Genomic DNA, 10,557 nt, shown 5'->3' with positions numbered 1-10,557 from the left:
GACGCTAAATGAATTTTTTGCCTCCGTCTTCACTGTGGAAGATGAGAACTTTTTGCCCGCCCCAGAACCACTAATTTTGGAAGGGGTATTGAAAGACCTGAGTCAGATTGAGGTGAAAAAAAGAGGAGGTCCTACAACTGATAGACAAATTAAAAACTAATGTCACCGGGTCCGGATGGCATACATCCGAGAGTTCTGAAAGAACTCAAAGTTGAACTTGTGGATCTTCTAACAAAAATCTGTAATCTTTCATTGAAATCTGCCTCTGTTCCTGAGGACTGGAAGGTAGCAAATGTCACCCCCATCTTTAAAAAAGGTTCCAGAGAAGACCCGGGAAATTACAGGCCAGCGAGTCTGACTTCAATACCGGGAAAGTTGGTAGAAACCATTATCAAGGACAGAATGAGTAGGCACATTGATGAACACGGGTTATTGAGGAAGACTCTGCATGGGTTCTGCAAGGGAAGATCTTGCCTCACTAACCTGTTACATTTCTTTGAGGGGGTGAACAAACATGTGGACAAAGGAGACCCAATAGATGTTGTTTACCTTGACTTCCAGAAAGCTTTTGATAAAGTTCCTCATCAAAGGCTCCTTAGAAAGCTTGAGAGTCATGGAGTAAAAGGACAGGTCCTCTTGTGGATCAAAAACTGGCTGAGTAATAGGAAGCAGAGAGTGAGTATAAATGGGCAGTCTTCGCAGTGGAGGACGGTAAGCAGTGGGGTGCCGCAGGGCTCGGTACTGGGTCCCATGCTCTTTAACTTGTTCATAAATGATTTAGAGTTGGGAGTGAGCAGTGAAGTGGCCAAGTTTGCAGATGACACTAAATTGTTCAGGGTGGTGAGAACCAGAGAGGATTGTGAGGAACTCCAAAGGGATCTGTTGAGGCTGGGTGAGTGGGCGTCAACGTGGCACATGAGGTTCAATGTGGCCAAGTGCAAAGTAATGCACATTGGGGCCAAGAATCCCAGCTACAAATACAAGTTGATGGGGTGTGAACTGGCAGAGACTGACCAAGAGAGAGATCTTGGGGTCGTGGTAGATAACTCACTGAAAATGTCAAGACAGTGTGCGTTTGCAATAAAAAAGGCCAACGCCATGCTGGGAATTATTAGGAAGGGAATTGAAAACAAATCAGCCAGTATCATAATGCCCCTGTATAAATCGATGGTGCGGTCTCATTTGGAGTACTGTGTGCAGTTCTGGTTGCCGCACCTCAAAAAGGATATTATAGCATTGGAGAAAGTCCAGAGAAGGGCAACTAGAATGATTAAAGGGCTGGAGCACTTTCCCTATGAAGAAAGGTTGAAACGCTTGGGACTCTTTAGCTTGGAGAAACGTCGACTGCGGGGTGACACGATAGAGGTTTACAAGATAATGCATGGGATGGAGAAAGTAGAGAAAGAAGTACTTTTCTCCCTTTCTCACAATACAAGAACTCGTGGGCATTCGATGAAATTGCTGAGCAGACAGGTTAAAACGGATAAAAGGAAGTACTTCTTCACCCAAAGGGTGATTAACATGTGGAATTCACTGCCACAGTAGGTGGTGGCGGCCACAATTAGCCACCTTCAAGAAGGATTTAGATAAAAATATGGAGCACAGGTCCATCAGTGGCTATTAGCCACAGTGTATGTGTGTATATAAAATTTTTTGCCACTGTGTGACACAGAGTGTTGGACTTGATGGGCCGTTGGCCTGATCCAACATGGCTTCTCTTATGTTCTTACCTGAGCAAAATTTTCTAGGTTCAAATATGACTTTTATTTTTTCAAAGATTTCAGGTTTTCACAGCTGGTAACATCATTAGGGTTTGTAGAATCTTTCGGGATCAAGTGCCTTCTTCTACTGGAGAAAGTTTTCCTTCCTGACGTTTCGTTCTCAGCTGCGAACATCCTCAGTGGCGTTGCAGCTGGAGCAGGCGCTCTGACCTTCTTGGCTGCTGTGCATTGAGTGGGGCCAGGGCTGCTGGAAAGCTGCTATTTCTAGGCTGGAGGGGGTGTGATGAAAGGGCAATTGGTTTGTGAATGTGCCCATTGTTTGGTGGGGCTTCCTGGAAGGGTAGTGATAAGGAAACTGGCTGTTGAATGTGACCATTGTTCTGTGTTAATTGCTGGGAGGGTAGGAAGGGGTTTGAAGATAAGGAAGATGGTTGTTGACTGTGCTGATTGTTCTGTGGAATTTGCTGGTTGTTCTGAGACTTTCTGCAATTTATAGTCTGTAGGGTGTTTTGCAGAGCTGTTTTTTCATTTGATGAACAATGTCACGTTTGGATATGTTTTCCCAGTCATGTGGTATTGTTCCCTTTCCTTCAAAAACTCCTTGGTGGACATCTTCTAGTTCATTTCTAAAGTGGCAGACAAACCATTTCCAATAATCCTGTTTACATGAGGATGGCTTGATGTTCCACTCTGCATAATCAGATCCTGCTTTTCGATAATTTTTGCAAGGAATTTTCTTCCCATTACAGGTGAAAGTACAATCACTTGCTACAATACTGAAGCAGATATCAGTAACAAAATGATTTGTTCCTTCCCACTGGATACCTGTTACAGCTTGAGGCCGATGGGAATAAGTGCTATGTTCTCCATCATGGTTTGGAATGGTGTTTGTGCAGATGGCTTTGCAAAATGGGCACTGCTTCATGCATCCACGTAGCTGATCAAACAGAATCTCATGAGGCTTTGCAAAAAATGGGTCCAAATCAGTCTCAGAGAATGTTCTTTTGAGATCATCTAGCACAGGAACCAGTGAATCACTAACAGCTTCTTTAATCAACTTTACGCTTATGACTTCTTGGTGTTCAATGTTGCTCAAGGTGTGCCTTGGAAGATACAAATAATCTCCAATCCTGCTGCAGAATTCATCCAGCCACAATGATACACTGCCTCCTTCATCTTCAACAATTCTGGTTGAGTCACTGATAGCACAAAGAATAAGATCACTGAAAACATTAAGATTAGAATGCAAGAACTTCTTTAATTGTGGATTTCTTTTATCTAAACAATAGTTATTAACTCTTTGTCGGATAAATTCTGCTATTGAGTAACTTGGATTATAAATGTAGTCCATGTATTTATCAAAATTTTCCTTTTCAGCAAGATGATTCAGCAAGTATGTTTCCAAGTTCTTTCGATTTCCATTGAAAGCTGGGTCTTCAGACATCATCTCATTGACTATGTCAGTTGCCGTTTTTTCATAGATTGCATTACGGATTGTCAACTTAAGGCTGCTGCATAAAAAGTCAGCAAATGTTGTGGCTGATTTTGCTCCTTGGAAGTATATGGCAAATGATTTAAAGAAGTCTTCTTTTTTGCTGTTCAAATAGATAATAGGATCTTTTTTTTTCTGGAAGATTTCATACAGTTCTGCAAACTTCCGTGCTGCCACTTGGCACAAATAGAGTGATATATCTACTCGGTATGAAGATGTTGCTTTCAGATGTGTCTTTTCTTCAAAACTATGTATATTATCATTAATTATTTTCACTATTTCATGAAAATAGCTAGAACTATAATTCATAATTTCCTCTTCTTTCATCTTGATGTATTTGTCAATAAGTATCTCTAGTTGTCTTGTCAGTATACGGAGGAGGCTGGGAGACATCTCATCAAAAAAATATGCCTTCAACATCTTAAATAAAATGACATAAAAAGCCTCACCAGGAAAACTTGTCCATTTAGAGGATTTTTTAATCCTGTTTGTAATATCATGTTCTCTTCTGAAGTGTTCAGAAAGGAAGTGTTCCACATCAGCCCTAATATTTAATGTCTTTATGTGAGATGCAGGCAGAGATAATTCTGCAATCCATTCTTTCCACATTCCATTAAAATACTCTCTCAGTTCACTTTCATTCAGCTCTTGGTCTCGGCAGTGTTGAGCTACTTTTTTACTTTTTTTCAACAACTCAGCATCGTACACAGATTTCCTTTGTTCATATCTCCTCCGACGCTTCTTCAGACTAATGTTTTTTTCACAATTTTGATAAGTTTTATTAATGAGATCTTGTAGTACAAAGTCTAACTTAATTGTAATATTCTCTTTCCACTGAATAATTAGATCACTGTATTTGTCTTCTCTAAAATACTTTTCCAAATCCTTTTTAACATCTTCATATGTGTTCCGAATGCTCTCTTCAAGGAATGATCTGTCTATGCCATGGACTTTTCCATTTTGGATCTGGATGGTCAGCTTGTGGCTATAATCAAGCATAAAACTCCTCAACTGCCAGGTCCATTTACTGTATTTGTCCTCCAGCCTGCTGTAGGCAGCAATCTCCAGGGTATTTCTAAAGCTGAAAACAAAAGTTTCATTCAGCAAAGCCTGCCACAAGTTCTGAATGTGTGTTTTTAATTCAGAGAGCTTTAGAAGGTCTCGTGATTTGTACTCTCCATCCAGGAAAATTTTGCTTTTTAGTTCCTGTACCTTTTGGCTGTAACTGGGATTTGGTGGGGCCATGGGGAGCTCTCCCTCCCAGAGATGAGGAAAATAGTAAATATGAGAGTTCACATCAAATTGTATCACTTCACTAAAGCAGCTGACATCACAGGATTCTTGCTTAGCAGCTGTGACTGTCATTTCATCAAGGTTATGCTGGAGTCGTCTTCGGCTTTCCCTGTTTTTTTCTTCTGTTGTTATTTCACCAGCATTTTGGTGCACAAATAAACAGCTTGGGGAGAGGTTCACTTTCTTCATCCTCAGAAATGCCTGCACAGCTATTTGAAGCACATCTTGCATTTCTGAAGGGTTCTCTCCAAAAGTATTGATTATTGTCTTGTTGCCAAGGCCAATGACAAAAGTGGCTAGCTCATTATCATGACTACGTATTGCTCTGTTTTCTAGTTCTGGAGGCTGAAGTCCTTCTGTATCAACAACAAGCACAAAATCAAAGTTCAGCTTTGGCCTGAGCTCATCAGCCACTTTCACTAGTTGCATAAAAGCACCTTTAGTGCATCTCCCTGGACTGACTCTGAACTGAAGACCAAACATGGCATTCAGGAGGGTTGACTTCCCTGTGCTCTGACTTCCAAGGACACAAAGAACAAACACTTCTTTGTCCCCCAACTTCTCAACTAATGTGTCAAAAATTGCACTAATCCATTTTATTGGCACATGTGATGCATCACCATCCATCAGCTCCATGGGATATCCTGAAACAATCAAATCAGCCGCTATCTGTGGCAGGAACTGAACAACCTGATTCTCATGTGGCAACACATCCAAAACTTCATAAAGCTGAGCAACCTCTCTCAGAAGATGCTCTAAACCAAAGGTGGACTCACTTATTTCCTTTGATATTTCTTCTAGTTTACAATGCAAGTCACTGTTTTCTCCAAATGGTGTCAGGGTCCATACACCATGGTACTTTTCTTGAAGCACTGCTAGGTGATCATAGGACTGGCTAGCCATGAAGGTTTTCAGCCACTCTAGAAAGTATATTTTGGTATTATGTGAAGAAGAGTACAGATGTGTTAGGAGTGATTTCATTAGATCATTCAAGGGAAAAGCCTGATTTAACTGATCTTGCTTTATGCTTTGCTTTGCAGAATTTATTTGGCTTATTTGCTGCTCAAGCCCGATATTCTCATGGTACTGCAAATGGTTTTGTTCTCTGTCTTTCTTACACCACATGTGCCATAGTGATCCCTGCAGAGGCAGCAGCGTGCTTTTTCCCCTCTTTTGTTCATCTTTCAGAATATTTACTATATTTTCTGCCATGGCTTTGCCTGTTTTACATGCCTCTTTGTCCTCATCTATAAAAAAGCCATGTCTTCGAGCAACAACTGCACACATCTCAAGGCTATGGCAAGCATTTGAAATGTTTAGGGCAGACTTAATTTCTTGTGCCAGTTCCTCAACTAACGCTGCCTCATTACGGTTTTTGACAGCTATTTTTACTCGCTTTGCATGCCTGTTAGTTCCAATTTGTTCTTTGTCAGCACAAAGGAAAATGAAGGGTTTGGGAGACTTGAGGAGTTCTTTCAAAAAAGTTTGGCTATCTCCATTCAAATCTCGTTCTGACAAGAGAATCACAGTGACAGAGGCTATCTCCTGCAAAAAATCAACCTGCTGTTTATGTTCTTTTGCATCTCCATGAAGATTAGTAAATGCAATGCAAGTGTCAAACATGTCATTTTCCTTCCCCCCTGGACAGTACCAAGCAATTTCCACTACTCCTTTCATCAAGAGACAGTTGTTGTCGCTCCCTTTACAATGACGATGGAAAAAGATATTATGCTTATGTTTACTCAGCAGATTGTTCAAAATCTGGGATTTAGAAGATGAAGATGTGCTAAACCTGATGAAAGACACTACTGGTGTAGCTACCTGATAGATCAATTTATCTGCACATTTGCTTCCCTTCTCTTGCCATTGCTTATGGACCTGGCAGAAAGACCAAAGAGGTAACTCTATTTGTGAAGTACAAGGAATGGGCACCAAAAGGGGGAGGGCAAACTGGCAGAATGAGAGCTTCATTGCAATGTACTGTCTCATAAAATCATCTGCACAGTAGAAAATGGCCATCTGGACATCCATTGGGTGGATGGACTTCTGAATGCTTGGAATAACTTCATGACATCCCTCGCCAGCATCCTCAAAAATGTAATCTAAATCATCTAAGTGTTCACTTGCATCTGATATGTTGGCTTCACCTTGCTGAAGACTAGTTTCATCTTTGTAAGCCACATATCTTGCCTGGTAGTCCAGCATTAATATCTTTTCCAAGAAATAACATGGCAGTTCTTGGTCAGTACTAGGGTGGTTGTCAAATAAAGATGTTTTCTGAATGAGATGGAAGTCTGACATTTTCATTTTATTTGGATAATACTGTTCCAGCTGAAGTCTCTTTATCAAATTTAAAAACTCATTATTTAGGTTATTTCTCCAAGTTTTGTCCTGGTTGGAACTCACATCTTTGCACTCTAAATTCCCTGACTGGTTGCTTTCCAGGAATATTCTCATTAATTCTCTTAAGATGTTCTCTTTTTGTTGATCATTATTTGTAGCTTCATAATTCCCACCAATGAGGTGATCCAAATCTCTTTCCAACAAGTTCCAGTTATTGCAGGTATTATGTTTTGTGAGGACAAAAGCAGTTTCATTTGTCAAAAGGTTTTTCATGTGGTCAGTCATAAAAGCTAAGCGTTTGTTCTTCTCATCTGAAGGAACATCTTTATGATCAACGGATATTCTCAGACCCGTCAGGATTAAGTAAGCCTGAGCTCTATAAGCATCCTTCTCACAAAGAGCCAGATATTTCCCATGTGCTTTTGGCATTTCTCTTAACATAAAGTCAATTTCTGGAAGGTCAAGGTGGCATTGGAACACATTATTTTTGACACTGTATCCTGCACTCTGTGCAATTGATAGCATCAACAACGCTAGGTTTTCTTGAGAACTCTCTCTCAGGGCCTTCAGTAAGGAGCTAAAAGCCAGGCTCAGATCTGAGCAAATTTTCACTTTGCCCTTTTCTACTGCAGCAGCAGAAACTGCAGGCTTGAACTCTGTATCCTTGATGCTGGTCTTCATTTGCTGAAGGATGCTAATAAAGTCAGCCAATTCTGTAATGGAGGGAGCTTGTGGCTGCTCATTTTCAACCTGAAAGATCCACTGCATGATGGTTGATGAACTGGAAAAATGCCGAACTGCATAAATGTGAGGATCCAGAAGGCTGTGGAGAAGACGTTTCATATGGCTGATGTCTGAGGCTACTGGATCCTTTTTCAATAATAAAACCATCTGTTCCAGGAAATTCTGAAGTGCTGGATTTGACAGGCATAAATTAATCCACATTTGATCTGACTTGGTTTTATTATTTAGCTTCCTTTTGAAATCAACCAATTCCACTAACTTATCTGGATCAGTGGTGATCTTCCATTCTTTGAGGCCCTCCAAAAATACCGTGATCTCCTTCCCCAAACCAAAGAGTTCCTCCCCATGTATCCTATTTACCTTTATGCCAGTTAGAGCTTCATAGGATTCCCTGAGAGTGTTAGAAATGTCAATAACACCTTCAAAATCTTCCTTGTGACTGGACAAGACAATGTCCCATACAGGTATGAACTCATCACCACGATCAATAACGCTCCAGGTTTTATTACTAGCCAGTAGACCAGATTTCCATGGTATGAGTGAATCCACTTCGGGGGGACCACCTGTTTTATGTACAAAGAGCTGAATTTCTGTATGTGATGACTTTTTATCAGTCCCTTCAGATGATGCATCTGTTTTGGATCCACCAAAGTAAATGCCACCAATTTGACCAGAATAGCAACCTGTCATGTAGGCAGAGAGAGCATTTTGGGTTTGTTTCTTCATTTCTTCTAGTTGATGTGTCTTAAAACCCTCTGAAGATGCTCTCCACCAAAATATCCCACCAAAATGAACGTGACAGTTAACATGAGAACCAAATCTCTTGAAAAAGCTCTCACATCTCTTCAAAACGTTAGTCTTATCATCATCAGAAACATGACTTGAAAGACGTACAATCTTTCTTAACTCTTTCAAAGCTGAACTGGAAAGCTTGAGCTGGTCCCTTGAAAACTGGCACAAGGCAAGTGGAATGTAGTTGTATTGAGCTGTGCAAATATAAGAATGTTCACAAGAAGACTTGGAGGTTTTAGCAGATTCTGAAGTTCTCTTATAACTAGCAGAGGGCTTTGCACTAATACCCTTTACCTCAGGCTTACAGACAAGGCTCAAACTGAGACCCAAATGCTCTGCAGTCTTCCTAAACATAGATTCTTCTTTTGAAGATGAAAATTCAGTTTTATCAAGACGAGACCCTTGACTTGGACCACAGAACTTGAATCCTTTCGGAATCTGAATGACCTGTTCTCGCTTACCCAGCAGGTCTGTGATGTCTAAGGTTTGGTAAATGCCCTGCAGAGCTAAACCTCCTGATGCCCATGTTAAAATTTCACGGTCAGATAGATTTTCACTTCTGGTCACTGGCTCTTCTGAATGTGCCTCTTGTGGGAGCTTCTTCTCTGTCACTTCTCTCAAAGTCTCTTTGGACTCTTTTAAGCTCTCAGGAGAAATGATCACAGTAGTTTGCCTTTCCTTCATAGCTTCTTCATGTTGGATTTTTTCTTTCTGAAACTGTTCTTCTATGTCCTTCAGGGCTGCTTCAAGTAATTCTTTGGAGTCTTTTGATTTTGAACTGTCTTTAGGGGATGATTCTGGAAGCTCCTGGGGTGGGTTCACTGGCTCCTTGCTGGCCATCATCAGCAACTGTTGTGGTGTTTGCTTCTCTCAGGTATACTCTGTATGGTACACAAATAGTCTTCCTGTATCTATGCTGTATCAACAGAATGAGAAAAAAAAAAGAACAAATCAACCAGTACTTCTAATTTGATGGGGGAAATTTGAATAATATTGTAATAACATTTTCAATCATCTTCTTACTAAGCCGCAATTACCTCAGATGTCAGCAGGTGATGTCAAATTGTGTTGTTTAACCCAGTTCTCTCATTCTTTCCTTTCAGGTGTTTCCTGATCTTAATTACAGATGTGGTTATAAACTGGAGATTAAAAAAAACAGATATATTAATATAAAGAAGACTGCAGATTTATACCTCGCCTTTCTCTCTGAATCAGAAACTCAGAGTGGCTTACAATCTCCTATATCTTCTCCCTCCACAAGACACCCTGTGAGGTGGGTGGGGCTGAGAGGGCTCTCACAGCAGCTGCCCTTTCAAGGACAACTCCTGCCAGAGCTATGGCTAATCCAAGGCCATTCCACCAGTTGTAAGTAGAGGGGTGGGGAATCAAACCTGGTTCTCCCAGATAAGAGTCCGCACACTTAACCACTACACCAAACTGGCACTAAACCAAACAAAGCTATGCTTTCCAGATTTTTTTTAAGGGAGTAGGGGAATACAGAGCTTTTTAATGGCCTCTGCAGAACTCAACTTTCCACACTCTGATTTTTAGTTACAGAAATACTTTAATCCCCAACCACCAATTTTTGGATATATGGTAGAGTTCTTCAAGCCAACTTTTGTAAACACAAAGACACAGCATGAATAAACTACAAAAAAAATCAATTTTAAAATCAAGCAGAACAAACTACACTACAAGCTAGCAGTGTTCTTGAAAATTGGTGATTAAGACAGCAATCCTTAGCAGGTCTACTCAGAATCCTACTCAAGTCTATTTTATGAGGTTTATACCCAGGAAAGAGTTTTTATGATTGCAGCCTAAAACAAACAACTGCAGCAATTTGTTTGAACTGGATTAAAAACATTCTGAAACAAAACACTCAACTATCTTTCTGAAATTTAACAGGAATGATGACTAGAGCTATGGTGGTATAAGATTTGGGTTGAATCCTACCAGACACAGGCTTGACCCCATTATAAAAGCCATTGTGTGGTAGTGCGAAAAATGAGATTCATGGAGAGGAGAGGTCCATAGCACTGACACTTATTTTTTTTCTCTTTAAAAACCTTTCAAACTTTCCCCATTTTTCTCCATCTTTTACAGATATGACTGAGGCTTCTGTCTGGGGGCGAGGGACCCCAGGTTTGGGGGAGAGGGCATCCTGTCGGAGGG

At 40.6% G+C, this 10,557-nt stretch overlaps 1 protein-coding gene across 1 annotated transcript; it reads right to left on the bottom strand.

Annotated features, from left to right (window-relative positions):
• Window positions 1-1,994: 1,994 nt before the first annotated feature.
• LOC132580049 (interferon-induced very large GTPase 1-like) lies at window positions 1,995-8,419 on the bottom strand. Its single transcript, XM_060250657.1, has one exon. The coding sequence runs from the start codon at window positions 8,317-8,319 to the stop codon at window positions 2,212-2,214; it is 6,108 nt and encodes a 2,035-aa protein (XP_060106640.1). The 5' UTR covers window positions 8,320-8,419; the 3' UTR covers window positions 1,995-2,211.
• Window positions 8,420-10,557: the final 2,138 nt, after the last annotated feature.

This window comes from Heteronotia binoei, chromosome 1 (assembly GCF_032191835.1).
Source record: "Heteronotia binoei isolate CCM8104 ecotype False Entrance Well chromosome 1, APGP_CSIRO_Hbin_v1, whole genome shotgun sequence".
NCBI lineage: Eukaryota > Metazoa > Chordata > Lepidosauria > Squamata > Gekkonidae > Heteronotia > Heteronotia binoei.
Note: the sequence above shows the minus strand (reverse complement) of the source record. Positions and strands in the feature narration are given on the sequence as shown.